This window comes from Drosophila sulfurigaster, chromosome 3, assembly GCF_023558435.1.
Source record: "Drosophila sulfurigaster albostrigata strain 15112-1811.04 chromosome 3, ASM2355843v2, whole genome shotgun sequence".
NCBI classification, from domain to species: domain Eukaryota; kingdom Metazoa; phylum Arthropoda; class Insecta; order Diptera; family Drosophilidae; genus Drosophila; species Drosophila sulfurigaster.
In genome coordinates this window covers 38730883-38754443 of record NC_084883.1, presented here as the reverse complement: position 1 = coordinate 38754443, position 23561 = coordinate 38730883, and the positions used below count along the sequence as shown (strand labels likewise).

Sequence of the window (23561 nt, the reverse complement as noted above, 5' to 3'; positions counted from 1 at the left end):
TCTGGCTCTCTCTTCATTTCTTCTCTTTGCTTGTAATGCAGTCTCATTGCACTGCAATAACACTTTCGCTCTCTTAAGTGCAAAAGCGACAACGTGTGTCATGTTGCTACACTCTCACTACCTCGCTCTCTCTTACACACAGACACACAGTGACTCTCGCTTAGTGAGCGCATTTACGTTTATGCTCACTCGCACACACACATACAGCAGAGGAACGTGCATGAAGGTAACTGAGCTTTGAAGTTCAGAGCATGAACTTGAGCAGCCGCGCGCGTGTCTCTGCCACTGTGAACGTTGCTCACTGTATGACTGCGACTGTATGTGTTCGTGTGTGTGTGAGCCTCAGTGCACTGCTGTGTGCAAAAATAACGCGTTCGCTTGCGTTTAGTCTTCATCTGACTGCTGTAACGGACGGTCGCAAATTCCGCAGAGGGCAAATATACACAGCAACAACAATAATAACAACAACAACAACAATAGTCGATCACCAGCAGCAGCAAACACAAAAAATATTACAACAAAAACCTTCGCAAAGCAAAATCAATTGCCAAACGTAATTGTAAACTGCAGCGTGAACGCGCGCGTCGCTGCCCCCCTTTTCCCCCCCCACCCATCTCTCACTCTCTGTCGCTGTCACTGTCGACGACGCGTTGCTAATTAGCCGAAATGAATTTGCTCCAGCAAGCCTGACAGCGCAGCCGGGCGCATCCTCGTTACATTCTCTCTTTATCTAAACTGCCTTAAATAATACAAAATCAAATAAGTGCAATAATTATGAATAGTGTGTGAGTGTTTACAAATGAAAGCTGCAATTTGAATCTGTATTTATCAGCATTCGTATTTATACTGCCAAAATGCCATGAAATCTTGGCAAATGTCTTGTGTAATTGTATTTTGACATAACGTCCCGACTTCCAACGCGCCCACCGCCCACTGCCCCAATAGCAACAACAACAACAACGACAACAGCAACAACAACAACAACCAGTGCCTCAAAAAGTGTGTGTTTTTATCGTACATAGATCGTAGATCTTAAATACGTATACGCAATATTTACAATCGTTTTTATATATATAGCAATTTTGCCAGGCAGCAGCTTGTGCATTGTGTGTAGTGCAACTATATTTAGTACAAAACTATAATCAAATATCAAACATTAACTGGCTGTAACATAATGGATATACGACCAATTGGATTACTTTTGCTTCAAATGGTAAGAAAACTACATATAACATATACACTATGTCATATTGCGCATACGCAGCGTACGCCTGCGACAGCTTTCTAGAATTCTATCGAGCAACTATCGTAATCGATTATTTCGATTACTGCAGTGTTGCATTCGAGAAAAGAGGAGAAAAAAATATATAAATCGCACTCACAAAGTGCAAAAATGCAGGAAGCGAATTGCAAAGAGGCAAAATACACAAATAATGAAAAAGCTTTCTATGCTCACATTTCGTCATCATCTTGTAGTATGTGCTTGCCTGGTATACTATACATACTATATGTAGTATATGGCATGAAAGTGCAGGAAAATATCAGTAATTTAAAAAGAAAAACAAACAATTGTGTGGTGAATGGCATGAGTCATGTGATCTGGAGAAGCCACGGCATTTTAATTAATATTTCGCTTGTTGCTCACTAACCAAGCAAGGATCGCAAGCTTAATTTAGTTTCATTTTACAAAACTAATGATTATTTTCTATTGTCACACATATGTGTTATAATTTTTTCCAAGGATTGCAGCCACTTTTACATTTTCATCTTATAAAACTAATTTTTCATATTAATCGGCACATAAAATTGAAGCAATTTCTTTTTAATTTTGCAACTTTTCATGTTTCATTTAAAAAAATAAATGTTCATTTATTTTATTTATTTTTTTATTATACAAATTCATTTTGAACTTTTGCATTTCATAAAATTTAATTTTCAAATTGTAATTTAATTAAAATTGCAAATTTTCCTATTTCATTAATAAAAAAAGATTTATTTTAATTAGATTTTATTATTCCCTTCGCTTTGAACTTTTCATAAAACTAAATTTTCAAGTATAATTTAATCTAAATTGCAAATTAAAAAAAAAAAAAATTTTTAAGAAAACGTCCCAAGCTTGCTTTATTTTATTTATTATTTATTATTTATTATACCCTTCATTTTGAACTTTTGCATTTTTTTCTAAACTAATTTTTCGTTTTAATTTATTTTTGTTTTCATTTTAGTATTTTCATATTTTTATTTTCCACATAAATGATTTCAACATAATAATTTTTTTCTATTGCAACTTTTCATTATTAATAATTTAATTTGATTTTTATTTCTTAGCTTTTAGCAATTTAACCTTTTTAATACAAATGATTCATTTAAACATTAATATTTTTGCAAGGATCGCAAGCTTATTACTTATTACCTTCATTTGCATTTTACACTTACAATAGAATTATGATTCATTTTGGTCGTCACACCAAATTTTGCCGAATTTCGATTTAGCAACACAAAATGTGCTACAAGAGTATGTACTATATTTATTCTTTATTTGCGGGAGTCCGATTACAGCTCTTCGTTGCGAGTCAACAGCAGAGTCAGAGCAATGTCCCACTTTATTTCAGTTTTTCGTCTTCTATTTTTTGCTTCAATAATACAATTTACCAATAATTAAAATTCGATACAAAAGAAGCGACTCACAAAAATCGCACAATAAAAAAAAACTGCTAACAACGGCGCAAAATTTATTAATATTATTTATGCTTAAATACATATACTTTTTCCTTTTTTGTTTTTTTTTTCGATTTGATTTTGGCTATTTTGTTGCTGTTGCTGTTGTTTTTGTTGTTGTTTCTGACTTCTTTTGGCTTTTGTAGCGGCTAATCGAGGCGAAAAACCATAGATTGGCAATTCAAATGATGGGTGAGACCTTCGACACGTTAGTGACAAGCTTATAAATTATCATTTCAAGCCGAGATCATAAGTCTCTGAGAGAGGATCTCTCAGCTCGTTTTCGGGGGGAGATTTTTCATTTTCATGGTCGAGTCGCAAATATCGAATAACATGTCATAAATTTAAGTGTAACCTTTTGTTTTATATATGTTTTATGTATAATTTTGTAAATGATATTCTGGATAGAAGTTAGTTTGCACCAAAAGATTAATCGCATATTTGAATTAATTTTCAGCACGTCACTGACCAACCTCACCTTAAAATTTTTGCCGAAATATATAAAAATAAAAGTAAAAAACAAATAAAAAGAAATTAAAAGAGCCCTGAGAGCTGAACTTTTTTTTTGTTTTTGTTGTTTGCGCTCAACTGGACTTCAATGCTGCATTTGTTGTCTTCCTATATGCAATCAATTAAACCGCAAAAAGCCTTTTTTTTGCATTTCGTCTATTGCTCTTCTAATGCCATAAGAGAGCAGAGAGAGCGCAACAGAGAGAGAGAGAGAGCGAGCGCAGTAGATCTAAAAGTTTTGCAAAGGCAATGAACGCGAGCGCAAATTTGTTTCGTTTTGCCTCTGTCTGGTTGTGCATGTGTGTGTGTCTGTGTGTGTGAGTGTGCTGTAAAGCTTTTGGCGTTTTCTTCCGATAACGGGCACACACACACGCGTTAGCTATGCATGTGTTGGCGTGTGTGTGTGTGTGTGTGTGTGTGTGTGTGTGTGTGCCTTGCGTCGGTTCGCGTCAGTTTTCCTCCCCGGTGTCGCATGACCCTGGCCTGCTATTGAAGCTAGACACATTCGGAGGCCAATATAAAGCGCAACCATTCAAAATATATACTAAGCATGTTGCCGCCAACTGCATACATATGCATGTGTTCGCTATGTGCGTGACTGCATGTGTGTGTGTGTCTGTACTATATGCTATACTATACTATACTATTATTGTACACACAAGATTTTGCAATTGTAATTGTGCGAATAGTCGATACTATGCTCACTTGCAGTTGTTGTTGTTGTTGTTGCTTTTGTTTTGTCGCACTTTTTTTTGTCTGGTTGTCGTTGTTTCTAAAATGAGAAATGCGAAATTATCGCAATGGGGAAATTGTAAAAGCTGGAATTTATACATGTCATTTTATGCGATCGATCTTTAGCGCTACCAAAACTAAACTCGCTAACCAACTTTGCCCAGAATGGTGTTAAAATGATGTGGGTACTGAAACTGTGTGGAATAATGTTATACATATATCTGTCTGTCTGTCTGTCCATTCATTTAAACACCCAAATATCAGAGACTATATAAACTAGAGACCCTAAATTTTGAGGCCATACTCTTAGGGGTTATACATGCTAGATACACTACATTTTGGGACAATAATAATATTGTAATCAATCAAAAAATCAACTAATTTAAAAAATAAAGGCTTGAACTAACTATTTTCGATATCATGATTGCATTTATCATTAAATAACTTAAAATTTTTAAATAAATGTGTTTTCAATTCTTATATTCTTATATAAAAAAATGCAATTAAATTTTGAAATTACAAAATAGAACTAACTAATCATATATTTTTATGTTAAAAAACTAATTGTAAAACTAAATTTTAAAAGAAACAAAATAGCACTAACTAAATTCCATGAAATTGATGCACATATCACTAAAAACTAAATCTTAAATGAGTTACGCAGTATCTCACAGTCAACCACTATAAATTTAGCATTCAATCGGGAGTTGGGCTTTAATGCTAGTTTTATTTTAATTTGTTTATTTATATGCATTGAACTGAACCAGTTCTTTGCATATTTCTGGAAATTCTGTGACTCTACTTCTTCAGCTCTTCTATGCTAAGCACTTGTTGTCGATCTTGATAGACGATTAGTTAAATATTTGGTCATAAAACTGTCAGTTGTCGCCCCGCTCTACACAGAATTGAAATTCGATAAAACCGAATATACAGAAAACAACTAAAACAGCTGGAACTCTGATGTGTGCTCTGTGATATGCGTATTTTGGTTTAGTGTTTTGGACAAGACTCGCTGGCTGACTGACTGACTGACTGATAAGCGTACAACGCAGCGTATGCTTGATAAAGCGCAACCTTAGAATACATTACGTATACGCATAGTTGTATGTGAGTGTCTATCTCAATGGTGAAGCAAACAAATGGATTTGTATACTGTTTTTTTTTATTATAGGTATGTTGTTTTTTTTTTAGAAGCTTGCGGCCTTGGGTTCTTCAGACCCCAAAGGCAGATGTGTATCGTTGTGCATACGAAAAAAACAAAACTAGTTCTAAAAATATTATACATACAAACATATTCGTTGCTTCAATATTAAAAGTCGCCGTCGCAGACGCATAAAGTTAAAGTTATATAGCTGATGTTTAGCCTTAAGTCACGTTTTGTTTTTGTAGGTCTGCGACCGCTAAACTTTTTGTTCTTCGTTTTGTTTCGTTTTTTTTGGCTCTCAACTTCTACGTTCTGTTATTGTAAATTGTTATTGTTTGTTGCAAGTTCAAAACCCAGTCAAAAGCACATACTGCCAACTCAACGCAACGCAAAACTGCGGATCAGTTTCAGTTTCAATTTTGTTTTTTGTTTCGGTTTCAGTTTTTTGGTTTTTGTTGAAGCTGCTGCTGTTGCTGTTGCGGTGTTGTTGCTGCCCCCACAGCACAACATTCGGCACATTGAGGTTCAAGGTGACCACGAAGCGGCACTCGACAAGGCCAAGTGCAAGCCGTGGCGTGTCTCCGCTCAGCTCTTGATTATGCATGCTTCGAGCTACAAAATTACATACATAAAGCAGTCGAAAAAATAAAAAATAAATAAACCTTACACTTGTGTGTGCTCGACTGTGAGACACCTGTCTGTCCATTGTACAATTGTAATCAGATTCTTAGGTACTATTTGCTGCGAAGTTTTTAATATGTATATTAAAATGTAGGCCCTACAATTATAATAAAATTCGTAAATAATAATGAAAACTTTAAAAATAATAGTTTTAAATACACTATATATGGACTTTATTGTGTAACCCAATTTCTATAAATTATCTTTAGTGTTTGAAGAAGAAGTTGCAGTGAGTTTTATAAAATGCGTACTAACAAAATAAATGTTTTTGCCAAATTTTGTAGCTCTAGCTCTTATGGTTTTTAGGATAGAGGTGTTCAGACAGACAGACAGGCGGATAATCTAATAATACATTTATGTACATTGCTTTCCATATGATTTTTAACTCTGTAGATTTTAACTCTCTATAGAAATATTGTCAGAAAATTTCGTGTCTTTAGCTTTTATAGCTTTTGAGATTTAAGCGTTTATAAGGACGGACAGACAGAAAGACGGATTTGATTAATAATCCATTTTAAAACAAATTGCTTTTCTTATGCCTATTACATAAATTATAGTTTGACCCTAAATTGTAATACCCTTCTCTGCTTGACCATATATAGCGGGTATTATAAATTCACAACTACGCACACACGCACTACTTACGCAGTACTTACATTTAGCCTCTTGCAGGCAACAAGTTGTACATAGCACGTGCTCCAGCGCACATTTCAATCAGTAATTTCCATTACATTTAAAAATAGAGTCGACCCGCGCATACCCTTTACTCTTTACACTTTGATCTTCGCATTCTCTTTGAGTCGCAGAATGCTGCGCAAAAGATAGATTTTTTTGGCAGCTCAAGCTTTGAGTTTAGCATAAAGTGTAGAGCAAGGAAATCAAAAATTCACACACAATCACATTCACACAATTTTTAGTGTGCTGTGAGATTCGGCAAAGCAGCGCAGCGCAAAGCAAAGCAAAGCCAAAGCAAATGCCAGCAAGTCAAGTAAAGTCACACACAAACACACACACTCACACATACGCACGCAAAGCAGCCGAAAAAATCATGACCTTCCACAATGCCAGCAGCAACAATTGGCTCTCGCTCTCTGTCTCTGTCTCTCTCTCTCGCTCGCTCGCACTCGCACTCCCTGTATCTGCCTTCCGTTTTGCCTTCGTGAGCGACGCTTTCGGTGAGCGCCGTGGCTAGCTTTTTGGCAATGCGTGAGCAGCACACAGACACACACACACAAACACATACGCAGAGCAAAGAGTGCGCTGCTCGAAAATAAGGCCAAGGTTACTCACCTTGATTAAGACCGAATGAACGAACCGAACTAAAAATTTAAAGAAAACGTAAAGTAGAAGTGGCTGTGGCTGTGACTGTTGCTTGGACTGCGCAGGCTAAACAGAAGTTGCCGCAGCAACAACGTTTTTCTCTTCTTATTCACTACGATGGTTGTCGTAGTAGTAGTAGTAGTAGAAGAGTGTATGAGTGTATATGTGTGTTTAATGACCTTGCCCAAAAAAAAAGCTTCAAGCATAATAATTAACAACAACGCCAAGTGGAGGCTACCTAAGCCGCGTAGAATCAAGCATCGAAAATGAAACTGAAATTTTGTGCTCGTATTTCTTGCTGTTGTTGTTGTTGTCGTCGTCTCTGTTCCACTGCCGGCAATGGCCCTGTACTGCGTTGAGAGAGAGAGGTCAACGCCAGGATCAGTGTCATTGCTTTTGCCAGCGACGTCAGCGTGCATTGACGCCATTGGCCATTCACTTTAACTCATGTCGAAATTTCGCATCCCCTCTTTCGCTCTCTCTCTCTCGCACACTCTCTCGTATTTAATTCAGTAAAAGCATTTCACTAAGAACATGATGCAAACAGAAAAAATTTTAAATTTACCATGAGTTGGCGCTCTAAAAATACTGTAGAATAATAACAATTTGCTCGCTTATACAGTTTGAGTAGCGCTGCTAAGCAAAAGTGTATGCATCAAACTGTAACACGCGCCAAACTAAATGCCGCCCCAAGGCTTCTATAGTTTGAGCTGCACTGATCAAATCGCGCGCCTATCTCAATAGCCCCCAAATGCGGCAGCACACAAACACACACACACTAATACATGCATAGAAAACGCGACAGCAAAACAACAACAGCAGTTTAGCCTTAGTTGAGGTCTTGCCATGCACCTCGAAATTGCAAAATGCAATAACAATAAAAACTAACATCAAATGCACATGCAAAAATGCAACAGCAATATAGCAAGAGCAAGAGCAACAACTCCCGCGCTTTTGTTTTTAGTATTTTGTGCTTGTATTTGTATTGTTTGAGAGTGACAGTGAGACAGAGAGAGAGAGAGCGCCAAGAGTGTGTGCGTGTGTGCTTGTGATAACAACAAGAGCATTGGCTGCATCGCGTGCTGCTCTCTTTTCATACACACGCACACTGCTAAATTTAGTTCAATGAATTTTGCACTGCCTTGCACATTTCACATGCCCATACAACTCTTTGGCACTTTTGCTCTTAACGATGACAAAGCCGCGTTGACTGGCTCTCTCTCAGTCGGTTTGCTCTCGCCGCCGTTTGCTCTCTATCTCTTGCTCTCTTGGTGTGTGTGGCTTTGTTTTTGTTTTGCTGTTGTTGGCTGGCTGGCTGGCAGCTAGTGCAATGACTACGTTGCGGACGACTCGGACTCGCTAATGATGTTGCCGTTGCTGCTCTGCGAATGATGATGATGATGGTTATCGAAGGTCTTTCACCCGAACTCGGTCATTGGCGTACATTTGTGTGCTGCTGCTGCTGCTGCCTCTGCTGCTGCTGCGACTGCGACTACTGCTGCCTGTGCTGTAGCTGTAGCTGCTGCTGCTGCTGCGCTGTCTCGGCTGACGTTGCTGTTGCTGCTCGCAAATCCAGAGCTTTTCAAAGTGTACATGTCGCAATTTCTTAAGAAAGTTCAATTACCCCAAACAATCAGATTTACTGTCTGTTTTTTGATGCATACACTCGACGTCGACGTCGACAGTGACTGCGACAGCGACTGCAGCGCAGACGGCATTCGTTCATTTGCTTCGTTCGCTGAGTGTATTTGTTGTTGTAGTTGCTGTTGCTGTCGCTGTTGCTGTTGCAGTTTTCTAATGTTGCCTGGCATGTTGGGCATGGGCATGGTTGGGGATTGGGGGATTGGGGGCTTGAGGCACGTCCAGTTTTATGGCCATGTCCATGGCGCGGGGCATCTTCAAATGTTTGGTTTGCCCGCTGCTGATGCTTTTGCTGCTGCAACTTCTCTGATGATGATGTTTATTTGCATCACATTGAATGTGCAATGGGAAATTTCGTTGTTTTATGTCCTGCATATATTCGTTTTTCTTTTCTGTGTTTGTATTTTTGGGATTCGCTATTCGACTTATCGAATTGGCATCTGAATCGGATTTGGAATCAACAATGCAATTGAAATCCGAATCTCAAATCTTGGTGAGAGGTGCGACTCACTTTCGCTTCCAGAGGCGCAAACTCTTTAGTTTTGCTTGTATTATTAATTCCCCATTTTTACACTCACTTTTATTTGCTACAGTTATTTTTGTTTTATTGTAGAACAACTTTTTACTCTCAAAAAAATATTGTTTAGAAGTTATTTGGGTTTGCATGCTATATTCTGGTTTAAATAATAGTTAAATTATGTATATTTATACATTATATTATTATTATTTATTTATTATATTTATTTTAAAGTATTTGGAAAAAAATGTTGTTTTTGCTTGTATAATAACGAAATTATGTATAAATGTCTTTGGAGATTTAGATTATTGTATAAAGACAGAATTTTTGAATAATTTAAATATTCAGCTGAAATTTAAAAATCTTAAATTTTTATGAAAATAGCTATCAAATTCTTTATTTTAGAAAATCATCTAACAAATAGTTTTTAAGGCACGTCTCTAAAATTAAAATTAGAAAGTGATTAATAAAGTCGTTTTAAAAATATTTCCATCTATCGAATAAATATGAATAATCTCAATTACCATCCATATATCAACACTCCAAATCTTAATTAATATGAAAATCTTTTTTACTTTTTTAATTTCTTAGTTGATTTTAATTGGATCATGCATACACTTTACGAAATTATATATTGATATAATCTGCTTGTTTTGAAACATTATAATTTTCGCATTTCCTACGAATGATTTTCAAAATATTTTTATGCAATTTTCGCAAATTGCTTTCTCATGTTCAAAATATCATTTTCAAGTTTACCAAAAAATTGCAAAATGCTGTTGCCGCGACTTTTGCTGTTGCTGTTGCTGCAGCCGCTGTTGCCTTTGGTGCAGTTGCTTCATCGACAGTTGCAACTTTCAAACAAGTTTAGTACCTCTAGCTACAGCTCCAACTGCAACTCCAGCCTCAGTTTCAGCTTCAGCCACAGTTTCAGCTTCAGCTTCAGCCGCGGCTCAGCTCAAGCTCAAGCTCAGGCTGGAGAGCCTGTCCAGCGGCCAAGTGCATTGTATTTGTATCCGGGGCGTCCGTCTCCATCTCCATCTGCATTTCCATCGCCATCGCCATCGCCAGCTCGATCTTGGTCTGCAGTCTCTGGGTCTGGGTCTTGATGGAGACCCGGCAGGAATTTCTGTTGCTGTTGTGGTTTTTTGTATCTCTTCCCTGCAATTTTCCATGTTGTATCATTTTTGCTGTTGCTCAGTTTTTTTTTTCGGCTTTTTCGTTTTTTTTCGGCAACGAAATTTTTTCAATGCCTTTGCATGCAACTTTCGTTGGCTGCCATATTTATTTTGATTTTTTATTTTATTTACTGCTTTCAATGAGAAAACTTGCTTCGACTGCAAGTGTAATTGCAAATACATTTTATTTCAACATGTGTGTGTGTGCGTAGTGTTTTATGTACATAAATATTATTTAAAAAGTGAAAACTGAGCATGCAAATCGTAATACACAAATTGCACTCAAAAAGCAGAAAAAAGAAGAAGAAAAAAGCGCTCAAAGCGCAGCGATTGAGTCATTGCAGTTTGTGGTGCTTTTGCATTGTTTTTGTTTTGTTTTTGGGGTGCATTAAACGGCAAATTGTTTCGTGGGATCAACACGCAAAGTGCGTTGATCTCGCGACGGCAGCAGCAGCTGCTTTTCTCTGCTCTGCTTGCTGCAGCAGCGCCAACGCTCAAAGCAACAGCAACAGCAACGCTTTTATTTAAGTTTACAAAAGTGAATGAATCCGAATACGCTGGCGTCGACTGCAGCAGAGGAGAGGTTGAGTTTCGCGTAGGCGTTTGAGGCGCTTCATCCTCCCTCTCTCTCACTCTCCACACTCCACTGAAAATAGCTCAATGTGGGTAACAATTAACAATTTATTAATTAGTCAGCTGCTGTGTATGTGAATCATTGCCAAAAGGCACCAAGGCTGTGTATTTCTGTGTGTGTGTGTGTGCTTTGGGCTCACTCAACTCAAAGCCAACGCGCTACTCCAATTCACTCCACTCACTTTACACTTCGCACTCATTTCACTCTTCACTCAACGCGAAAGCAAAAGCAAAACAAAATTTTTTGCCAGCCGTTGACGTTTGCCGTTGCCGTTGGATTTTTTTTTGTTGCTCTTCGTTGCGCTGCGCCGCTTTACAATGCATTCGTATAAGTGTGAGTGTGTGCGTGTGCCAGTGAGTGAGTGTGGCTGTGTCTGAGTCTGTGAGCTGTACGTGTGAACTCTGCTTTTGACCGACGGAGGCAATGTTGTTCGTTGACCTTTCCCAAGTGTTGCTGTTACTCTTGCTGTAGTTGTTGTTGTTGTTGCCATGAAAGGAGTGCGAACTGCGAGAGCGCGTCGTCGTAAGTTGTGGGCGCACTTCTCTGTTATTGTTGTTGTAGTTACGCAGCGTCATGCTTTTGTTTCATATTTCGGCAAAAGTTTCCTTGGTCATTAAACTCTTTTTTTTAATGCAACGACCTTCCATGCGATCGACGGCACGAATTTCAATTGAAGTCAAGTCAGTTGCTGTTGCTGTTGCTGTTTTTTTTGTTTTGTGAAGAAGTTATCGCGTTATTGAAATTGAATTCGTTGGCGGAGACCGAAGTGGAGCCATTAAGGCCTGGCTTGGCTAGGTTATTGTGTTAGTGCCTTGAATGTGAGCACTGAACCCGGCTTTAATTTTTTTTTTTTAGTCTGTGCGGGGGGCTTCCAAAATAATACAAAAACTTCACCTCATTGGTTGAAGGTCCACATATTGAACTTTTAAGTATGGCCAAGTTAAGCTTGTTATTCTGCTCGAGGCGAAACAAGCATATAATAAATAAAACACTAATAACAACAATCTGTACATATTAAATGCTTGATTAAAATCGCGCAAAAGTGCAAAAAAGTAAATGGTATAAATTCAAATACATACTACGACAATTACCTCATGCATAATAACTTTTATTTTTGAAATCATTTCACAATGAAAAGTAAAATTGTACCGCTACGCTCGCCTGCAATGGCAGCGCCAAACAGCAACAAAAACAACAAAATGCAGCACGTTTGAATGAAGTCACAGTCAAACGTAAGAGAAAACAGCGAAAGTCTCTTAAGAGCACAGCTTAAGCAAATGCTCACCAATGCTCACACACACACACATTCGTGCCAGTTGACTCGCTCTCTCGCTCTCGCGTATTGCAATGGCCGCTCAAAAAGCTCACATCATGTCTGCGCCATTGTGTGCGAGAGAGCGGCGACTGCAGCCGCTTTACTAACTGCAAACTGCAAGTGATCTCAGAGAAATGTGCAACTGTGCGTCTGTGTGTGTGAGTGTGCGCGCGCTTTACTGTAAATATTTTTTTCGCACTGCATTTTGCCGGCGCGCTTTAGCAAAGTTTTCGTCTAATATAAATGTGTCTGCATTTGCTTGTATTGGTGTGTGTGTGTGTGTCTATAGTATGCACGTGCATGTGTATGCGAGCGTGTGTGTGTTTGTTTCAGCGACTAACTTGTTTCTGTTGTTGCTGTCGTCGTCGACGTCGTCGCATTCGACTTTTCAATGAGTCAATCCTTGAAATGTTGACTTCCTGATACGCATATGACTATTGAACAAGTTTGCTTTGTTAGATTTTTTGAAGGTTGCGTATTTTATACAAACACACGCACATGCAGCGAGTATGCGAGTATGTGCATATGTGTGTTTGTATATTTTATAGTTAGATATGCCTTTTGCTTTTGCCTTTTGCTTTTGCGTTTTGTTTTGCTTTTTCATTTGCTGCTGCTGTTGCTGGTGCTTTTTGTTTTTGTCTAAGGTTAGTAGCGCTTGACTATTCTGTTTTTAATAGTATTACGAGCATGTATTTTATTTTTTTGAATTTACAGTTTAGCGACAATAACAACAACAAGAACAACAATAGGCGCGACATTTAAGATTTTTCTATGCTCTTATTAGACATACTTATAGATCTTATGTATGTATGCATGTGTGTGTGTGTGTGTGTATCTATCGCATGTCTCTATCTCATGCATCTACACATGTCTCTTGTCTTATTTTATTTGTTTTTTCTTTTCTTATGCCACTCGACGAATCACACTATTTATGGGCAGTGAATAATTTTTCCATTTAACATATGAATTTATGGTTATTTCATGAAATTTATTAGAATGCACAACGAACGTTGCGCCCAGTTTTAGTTTAGTTCTTTGTTAGTTTTTAGATTTTCAGTTGTTTTTTGCAGTTTGTCATTTATACTCGACAAAAAAAAAACATCACTTCAACACCTCGATCGCATTCTTAGCCCCTTAATTAAAACTTATTTTGCTTTTTTTTTTATTTTATGTATTTTTTCGGGTATGTTTGACTGAAGGTTAATCGGTTAACTTCAGTCCATTCTGTTTAGAGCTTTTATTGCATAAATAGTGTGTGACGACAAACCGAAGAATTTAACACAAAGAAGTCGCAAAGCGAAGAATATGTTGTTATTTTTTTGTTTTGTTATTTTGTAGTACAATTATAGTTTTATAATCTGCGTAGTTGCTTTAATATCATTTATATCTTACAATGAGCGCTTTATGTAGTATTTTTGTTTACTTGAATTCCTTTCGCATGAAGCATTAATATTTGTTTTGGTAGAAATTATATGTATAAATATTATTAGTACTATTAATAGAATTTAATAATGAAGTAATCATATTTATTATGTGAACAATTATTATAAATATATTAAAATAATGAGGTATTCATATTTATTTTGGTTAGTTATTATGTGAATAAATATTGTAATAAATATATTTATTTATTTTTGCTTGAATTAAACGTTTATTTATAGTTTTTTCGTTCTTAGTATTTAAATATGTAATTGTCTTCAACAGCAAAATGTAAATGCAAATGCAAATGCGCTTTGTGTCAATGTGCCTGGAGCAGCTTTCAGTAATGAACGCATGTACCGTTAAAGCGAGCTTAGACAGCCGACGATCTTGAGCTCCCTTCGCTACACACACATACTTACATACTTACACACACACACACAATTGCACTTACTTTGTAAAGCTTTCAAATGTGCGTGCAACAACAACATTCGCTACGCCCTTGGCGTAAACAACCTGTAACAACAAAAATACCCTACGAGCCGCACATTAGTGGGCATTAGCGACTCAAGGGTTGTCTACGTTTATTGTCTAGACCCGAGTAGCGAAGCAGGTGGGGCGGTGGGCGGGGGGGAGAACTATTCGACCTTAAACTTGAATCGATCAGAAGAGAAGGTTACAAGCAAAAGGCGAGAATAAAGCTAACTAATCGACTTGCCATGCAACAACTATTTTCGCTTTTTGTTGCGGTTCGAAATAGAAACAGAAAAAACAAAATCGAATAATAAAAATACTAGAGAAAAATGATTTTCGAGGAAGGTTACAAAAAAATGCCCACTTGCTAAACTGTATTGTTGTTGTTGTGTTTGTTGTATTTGTTTGATAAATTTTTGATTCGATTTGTATGAATGACTAAGTGTTAAATGGTGAGCAACGATTAAAATAAAGTTAGCTTAATTAGCTAAAGGACGCAGTCGACATCGATTACAAATTATGTATGTAAATAAATAAATAAATGATTTTGTAGATTTCCAGTTAAGAACAATGCGAGCAGATGACCTTGAAACATCTGCAATGCCTTCAGATAATCTTTCAACACCTGTCCGAGTGACTCCACATCAGTAAATTATACATATGTATATACATACATACATACATATTTTTATGGCTGATGCGAAAAGTTAATCTTGCAAGCGACAAAGTCGGAAGTAGCTAAATGTTGCAAAAGCTCTTGCCAAGCAGCAACAACAATAAGAATCAGAATAACAACAATAACATTAAGCTGGCTAAAAAGCGAACTTGAGCGGAACATAAATAATATTTTGTTCAATGAAATATAATTGTTGTTGTTGTTGTTGTTGTTTAAGCGACTCGTGCTTATGTTCTTCACGCACACACTCACGCGCTTGGAGCTGCATACAAATTATAAAACGAAAGCTTTTATTTTTATACAATTTTTATACGTAGCCATGACAGTGTGAGAAGGTCACGACGATGCACACACACACACACACACACTCACACACAGAGCACGAATAGACACGCATACATACATGTATGCATAAGTAGTAGACATAGCAAATGCCCAGCAACAACTACAATACAATAAAAGCTACAAGAGAAGTAAGAGTAAAAACACCAGTCGAAACATTTTTACGCAGTAAATGAGCATCAACAAAGACGCCGGCGCTCGTCGCTCTATCGCACCCTGCTGTCAACTGGCTTGCGCCCTCTACACATTGCCCTCTCGCTCTGCCCCACGCAAAAACTTTGCCGATCAACTCTTTGCACCTTGTTGTTGTCTCACGCTTTGCTTTGCTTTGGTGTTGTTCGTGTTGTTGTTGTTGCTGCTTAGAGAGCGCAAGTCAAACGCATTTTTGTCAGCTACTATTTGCGTAGCTTTTGTGTTCTTGTGACTAGGCAATGCAAAAAAAAAAGCTTCACTGCAGGCGAAAGCTCTGTTAATATGTGCATACATAATGCTTGCTATGAGTGTGCAAATGTAATATGTAAATATGTATGCAAATATTGGTATTGTGAGCTGGCAACTTAAAGTTAAGCATCGCTAATGAAAGCAACATAATGAATTGAAATCGAATTGAAATTGACATTAATCGGTTTATCTTGTTTTTTTCTTTCTTTTTCTCATTGCAGAGGCCACCACGCAGCGAGCATAGATAAGAGGGGGGAGACTGCAACGGGGGACGACAACTCTCTCTCTCTCTCTCGCTCTCGCTCCCTCTAAATGCCTCGGCGCACGTTCAAACACCATAAATGCGTGCCCAAAGCAGAAAACTGGGAACACATGCAAATTTGGTCAATGTCAGCCATGTTGCTAATGACAATAAAAGTTTATACTTGTACATCTATCGCATACGTTGTAAAATAAAACAAAGACAGAGACGTCTCCTCTTCCAACAACAACAAAATCAAAGTTATCAGCTCCCCATTCCTGCTTCGTCTTCAAACAAAAATTACTAGCGGGACAACAAATATTGTAATTAAAGCAACAACTTTAATTCGCAATCAAATTTTTTTTTTGGATAACTTTACACTGCCTTTTGTGGATAATCAAAAAGAAAACAAAACTGTACTTTATACAAAATAGTTATATAGAACATATATACAAACTATTATTAACAATCAAAATCAAAATTATTTACAACTCGTTACGCTGCAGTTAATGAATATATTTATATTTGGTGAGTAACTTACTAAATTTTTTTTAAATATACATATATTAAAGATATATATATATATATCTATAATCTCACAGATATATTATATATAATAAATAATAATATTAAAATAAGAGAAGACAACTATTTAACAGATAACATAAAGAAAAATCCAACCCATAGTTTAAGAGAAACTAAGCTAAAAATCTCGACTGTTAGGATTGGCTATAAAATATATATAGAATAAGTTGCTTCATCTATCTGTTGTTATCTAAGTATTTATTGATTTATTTTTTAAAAACCTTTATTTTAAATACTTATCGAAACAGATCTAGTTTTAACTAAAATCCAAGACTTCAAAAGTTTGACAGTAATGTTTCTTTGAATTCTACAAAGTTGCATTCTAGCTGCATTCAACAAAAAGTTGTAAACATGTGAGAAATAGCTAAAATGCATAGTCTAGCATAGCTAATGCATTTGAAAAGTGTCAATTCGGAACAGTTTCGTCATCAAAACTATATTTAACAAAATTGCATAGTCGCAATAAAATTCCATTCAGCTCACACAAAAACATGAAAAGTTATTTTTAGAGGCTCTGCATTGAAAATTTTGACATAAATCAAATTTAAATACTCTTGATACTTTAAAGTACTTATTCCTGTGAAGAACTTATCCTGATTTAGTTTTTTCTTTTTCTATTAAATTTGAATGCTATAGAAACTTCCAAAGTGTCATTTATATTTCTATAAAGTTTTCCGCTCAGATGGCATCATTGAAAAACAATAAATCAAATATATGTATATATTAGAATGGATTGATAGCATTGTTACATTATCAACAGCAACAATAGACTTTTGTAATAATAAAAGTAAAATATTATCAGCAGCTCAATAGTAATTGATTTGCCTTAGATTGCAAAGAACGCATTAATCAGACGATTCAATTTCTTGCATATAAAGATTCGCAATATAACTCAAAAATCTCCACTTGTCTCAACTTTTACTTGTTTTCGATGCTTCATCGGCACTTCGTCTACACTTCGGCTGTCTTCGGGCAGCATTGAAGAGCGACAGTCGGCAGCACCCCTTCAACTCCCCCCCTTCGCCACTCTACACTTTGAGCCGCGCCCATTTGCATGCTGAGAATACACACGTCTAGTATTTTGATCATAGAGATGTGTGCATGTATTTCAACGAGCACCAGGAAGTGCTCTAAGCTCAATGTGAACGAGTCTCGCCAAGTTGGTGGGCGGAGGAGAGGAGGAGAAGTTGGAGGGGGGCAAATCAATCTACTGCTGACTACGCTGTGGCTAATCAAAGATTGTGTATACGCACCGTTGCACTGTTATTAGAGAAAAGCAAAGGCAATATTTTGCATAAACGTCGCAACATCTTAGTAATCATTGGTGGCGGCGGCACCAGAAGATGGCAACTGTGGCGCCACTTTACAACAGCAACAACAGCAACAACAACAACTGCAACAAGCAACATTTCTAATGCAAACGAAAGGCTTGTTGTTGTTGTTGCTTTTCTTTGGCTTTTCTTTCAAGTTTTCTTCTACTGAACTTGCAGGCAGAAAAGTGAATAGCCGCCAGCTGCTGCTGCTGCTGCTGCTGCTTGTATTGAATAATGGAAAACGAGTTTTCCGCGCCGCATGCGCATCACCAAGAAAAAAACAGGCATGCAATGGAAAAACCAAAGCAGCGCAGGCGCAGCGCAGCGCAAGCAGCGACGCCAGCAGAGCGGCGCAAGCAGCGCAATGCTGTAATGTCGATTATTGTTGTTGCTCACTCTCTCTCTCTCCCTCTCACTCTCGCTCGCTTCGCTTGCGTCGTTGTTGTTGCTGCTGTGCTTTCAAGCTCGACGTCGTCGTAGTTCAATGTTAACGAACTTTTTGCGACTTGCAGTTGCTGCTTTTTCGCTGCTTTGCCGCTGCTTTGTCGCTGCTGCTGCAGTTGTGTTGTTGTTAGACTTTCACTTGCAATGGATTTGGCAGCTTAGAGAGAGCGAAATGCAACAGCAAAGCAACTGCAGCAAAAAACTTGTTGTTGTTGTTGTTGATGTTGTTGCTTTGCATGCAGTTCAATAACATGTTATGTAAAAAGCATTTTTCCAAAGTTGTTTTTGTTTTCGCTGCTGTTGCGGCTGCTGCTTGTTTTGGTTTTTTTTCTTTTTTGTTTCTTTTCTTTTGCTGCAAAAGAGTCTTTTGTTTTCTTTGCTGTTGCAGCTGTTGCACATTTAACCCAACCCCCGCAACACCCTTCAGGGCTCTCCTCTCTGTCCGTCTATCCGTCTGTCTGTCCGTCTGTCTTATGTTGTAATTCGCAATTTGAAATGTTATTGAACTTTAAATGAAATTAACTTTGATTCAACAGCAGCAGCAACAACAACAAAAACATACACAAATTTTTGTTATAACCGGAAGCATAAAATGCATACACAGCAATAATATTTAAACAATGCAATGCAACAACGACTTTCCATCATCTTTTTTCAGTTTTCAGTTTTTATTTCATCTCTCATCATTATTAACCTCATCCTCAATTTTCAACTACAACAATTTGTTGTTGTTTTCTGTTGTTTGGGTTGCGAATCAGTCAACAGAAATTATGGTAACTTTACATGTAACATCTATGCAATTAAAGCGTCTAATTGTTACGAAGTTTTCTTGTACATGCGACTTATAGGAAAAGTTTAATGAAAGAGAATTGAAATATTATTTATATAATATAATAGTTTTTATAAACATTTTTGAACATCAGGAACGTTCAGATTAGGAAGTAAATGAGGTTTCTTTAAAATGTTCTTTAAAACAATAAAAGAGATTGCGAGTAAATTGCTAAAACTGCAATGGGAATTAAAAAGAAATTTTTATTTTGGGTATTTATGAAATTTTTGTAGAAAGACATCATCTGATATCATATTAAAAGAGAACAGATAATTCACATTAATTTACTATACTTTTTAAGCAATGAAATCCTCAGATTATCAGCCAAAAATCATAAAATCATCAATTAAAAGATAGTATATAATTGTATTCTCAGATTGTCTTAGAATCTCACAAAATCTAAAATTATAAATTTCGAACTATACTTAAAATATTGAACCTTCAATTTATGAACTGAAATAACACACATATTTAAACACAAATATTTAAAGTAATCCAATGCTAATCATTTTCTTGCTTTTCTTGTTTCATTTCAGATTTTAAGCGTTAAAATCAAAACAACAGCAGAACGGAAAAAACCCAAATAAATAAAAACAAAATAAAACTCTTAACAAATTTAAACCAAAATAATATTAGTAATCACATAACAAAACTGATATACATAATACGTTATACGCATAGTAATTAATCGAATTTTCAAAGTGTTCTTATTTTTTTACAACAACTTTTTTTTTGGTTTTAAATGACAAACGTCCAAAATCAAACAAAAGACTACACATTTTACCTACAAAAATAAATAAAAAATCAATTAAATATATATATATATACAACAAACAAAAAAAACTTTATATACAATATATATATAATCGGAAACCAAACCAAAACCGTCTTATAAAAAAGTGCCTAACAAAATTATATATTTGAAAACAAAAAATTTGTGTGAAAACTTCAAATTTGTGTGATAAGGAGAAGAAACTTTTATAAATTTGTGCAGTAGTTAAACTAGAATAGCCCTTAGGGTACTATATCTATATATATATATACACCAATATATATATACATACATAAATATATTTTCAAGTGAAGGGGCAAAAGGAAACGGCTACACGCTGGCAGTTAACAGTATTTGCAGTGGAGGCTTTGCCCTATCAGCGATGCCATTTATCGATGACGCATTGCTCTGGTGTCCGGATAACGATGGTCGTCTTGTTGGTGGTCTAGATTTGGCAACATGCATTGCGGTATGAACTCTACACACAACCGACTATCGATAAACATTTATATCGATTCATAAACTATCGCTGGTGTCAACTCTCAACTCTAAACTTGTCGTGTCTATTTTGTGTATTGCTTTTCTATAGGATGATTCCACGGTCAATGCTGAAAACATCAATCCCACGGTGCAAACAAACGCTTTACAACAACAACAGCAACAACATCAACTGCAGCTACATCAACATCAACAGCAACAACAACAACAGCAGCAGCAGCTACAACAACAGCATCAACAGTTACAACAACAACTGCAACAACAAGCTGTGGGCAATCAGGAGCTTAACGGTTCGGCGGCGCGGAATGTGAACGTTGTGTTGGAGCCACTGTGCGGCAGCGACTCCTCCGATGAGCTTTTTCGCACGCTCTCCGAGAGCAACTTTGAGATCGAGAGCCTGCTGTCGGATTTGGCGACCGTTGAGGTCAAAGTCGAAAATGTACATGCGACAACAACAAAAAACAGAGACAAGTTTAAGCTACTACACACACACATACATACACATTCACGCTCACTCTCTCTCTCAGTCACAAACACACTCACACATTTTCTAAAAGCTTTTGCGCAGGATTCTCTCTTGCTCGCTCTCTCTTTATCACTCAAATGAACAGTTAACCTTTTATGTATTTATATTGTGTTTTCCTTTTGCTCTTTTCTTCCCCCAACACACAAAATCTTTTTGCTTTTGCTTCTTTTTTTGTTCTATGCTATTATCTTTCCTAGGAGGAGAACAACAACAATGTGATCAACGATAATGACTTTGCGTCCGCCGTTGTCGTTGCCAGCGATGATCTGCTTGCCAAAGAGAATGTCCAGTTAAGTGTCCAGGGATTGGTCGAGTCAGCCCTGGGCGCCAGTCTAGCCGATAGCAACAACACCAATGGCCAGGCGGCGTTGCTCGGCTTTGGCTCCAACTCGGGCAGCAACAACAACAACAACTCAACAGCAGCAAAGCGAACAGGTGAATAAACAATTTATACGAATTGTATCTTTGATATTTATTTGATTTTATGTTCAGGCTTTCTGCTTCCTTGTGATTTGCTCAATAACAACAACAACAACAACAATAGCAGCAGCAATGGAGATTGCACGCCGGACGAGTCACGTTTTGTGACTGTGACCAGCGCCTCAGCGAATCCATTGCTGGTGGAGAAGCTGATGTCCAAATGCCTAAACATTGATAAGCGGCTGGATAAACTGGACGGTAAGTCAACTTTCAAATTTACTCTTTACTCTTAGTTGTTTCAAACTTGCTTTCAAATTGCGCGCGCTTAAACGTGAAGTTGGCTGCAACTGCTTGGCGTTAAGTTGGCAGCACGCAGTTTCGAACACACGCGAAGTTGGCTGCGTTCGAAATTCGAAAATGGTTGGGCAAGCGCTGTACACAGTTTTGTAATCATTGTAGCGAATTGAATAGGTTCGTGTCTTGGCTACGTCAACACTGTTTTCGAATTGGTTCGCAAATGTAGCTAATTTTTCGAAATGGTTTGTGTACGTGCTAACATATCAATTTCTTCGAACTTGTGCTGAATGGGGTGGTAATATTAGCTAAAGCTGGGTGGAGACATTTAATTTGATTAAATCTACACATTTAAAAGTATTAAAAAAATTATTTGCTGCATAAGCGCAAGTGTCATAATTTTTAATGCCAACGAGAATTGCGAGCGTCTCGTCGCGCCCGTCGAGACAAAACAACTAAAAGGGCCAGTCACTTGTGCTTATATTAAATCCCGACAGGATGTACCTACCCAACACAACCCCCTCGACCCCCTCCCGCACACAATTAATAAGCGTCTATTGACACGAAAGCAAACACAAAGCGACGACGGGTTCTGAGAAATGGCTGTCGCTGTAGCGCTCACACACACACACAGAGGAGATTTAGCAGACACACAAGCGCACAAACATAGGCAATAACCCACTCCCGAGACAGCAACCGAGAGCGTAGACAGCAACCCTCAAACCACTCACTCAGTTGACTCTGCGGGCACCTACTTCCTTTTCTAAAAAGGCCACACACAAAAACCCAGACAGAGCTCAGCGCGGAGAAGCGGGGCAACGGCAGAATGTTTCGGCTGTGTTGCTGTTGTTGTTGTTGTTGCTGTTGTTTTTGTTGCTGCCTGTTTCGGGTTTTCATGTTTCCTTCAGTTGGGCAAGCGAAGCCAAGTCAGACACAAATGCCGCCTCTTTCCCCCCTGCCCCCCTTTGGGCAGGTCAATAAATTTTGCGTGTGGAAATTGTGCGCTTCAAGGTCAAAAGGATATTGCCACTGTGGGCTGAACGTTGGCGTCGCGACGCGACAGCAGCGACAGCGACTATATTTCTGTGTGTAGGAAACGTTTTGCATTTGTATTGGGCACGCACACACACACACATAGACAGAGACGGAGATAGAGGCACGCATGCAGACAAAATGGCGGCCCACACTCCACACACCAAAAAAAATAAAAAGCTTTCGTCGTCAACCATTTTGTGTGCGTGCCTGGGAGAAGCAAAGAAAGAAAGAGTGAGAGCGAGACGCAAGACGAGTTTTATATGCCTCTCTTTGCCGTTCTCCTGTCTTCGTCTGGATGAGTTGTGTGCGTGTGTGTGTGTGTGTGTGTGTGTGTGTTGTTTGGGCGGCTGCTTTCCGGCAACCTTGAACTTGAAATTTTCGTTCGAGTTCAGCCATAAAAAAGAAACAGACATAAAAATGGGCGCAATCATCATTGTGGAGAGAGGGAGACAGCGACAGAGAAAGTGGGAGAGAGAGAGAGAGCGAGAGGCTACTTGACAGGCGCTAGACGACTTTGCCGTTTGCTTTTGGGCTGTGGGCTGTGGGCTTGGGTCGTGTCCTGTGTCTTGCCGAGTTCAAGCGCCGCACAAGCATTGAACTTTAATTTTGCAGTTTCAAGGATAACCCTGATGAGTGGGCACCTTTTTTTTTTTCGTCTTCTCGCCAACGAATTTGCCCAATCACTGTCGGCGACGTCGACGCCGACGCCGACTGCACAAAGCGACAACAATGACAACAACAACAATAGCAACAGCGTCTCTAACAAGCCGTTGACATTGTAAACGGCCAACGACGGATGACGACGACGACGTCGACGACGGCGGCTGCAAAGATTGTTCACTTTTGTTTAGAGGGTTCAGCA

At 37.9% G+C, this 23561-nt stretch overlaps 1 protein-coding gene across 1 annotated transcript in view; it reads left to right on the top strand.

Moving 5' to 3' along the window:
- The first annotated feature begins 19693 nt into the window (after positions 1-19693).
- Positions 19694-23561, top strand: part of LOC133845471 (ecdysone-induced protein 74EF) — a 45633-nt gene continuing 41765 nt past the window's right edge. The window contains exons 1-4 of the mRNA XM_062279938.1: positions 19694-20395; positions 20516-20863; positions 21148-21385; positions 21443-21628. Coding sequence (XP_062135922.1) covers positions 20309-20395; positions 20516-20863; positions 21148-21385; positions 21443-21628 — 859 coding nt within the window. The 5' untranslated portion in view covers positions 19694-20308. The remainder of the gene's footprint in view (positions 20396-20515; positions 20864-21147; positions 21386-21442; positions 21629-23561) is intronic.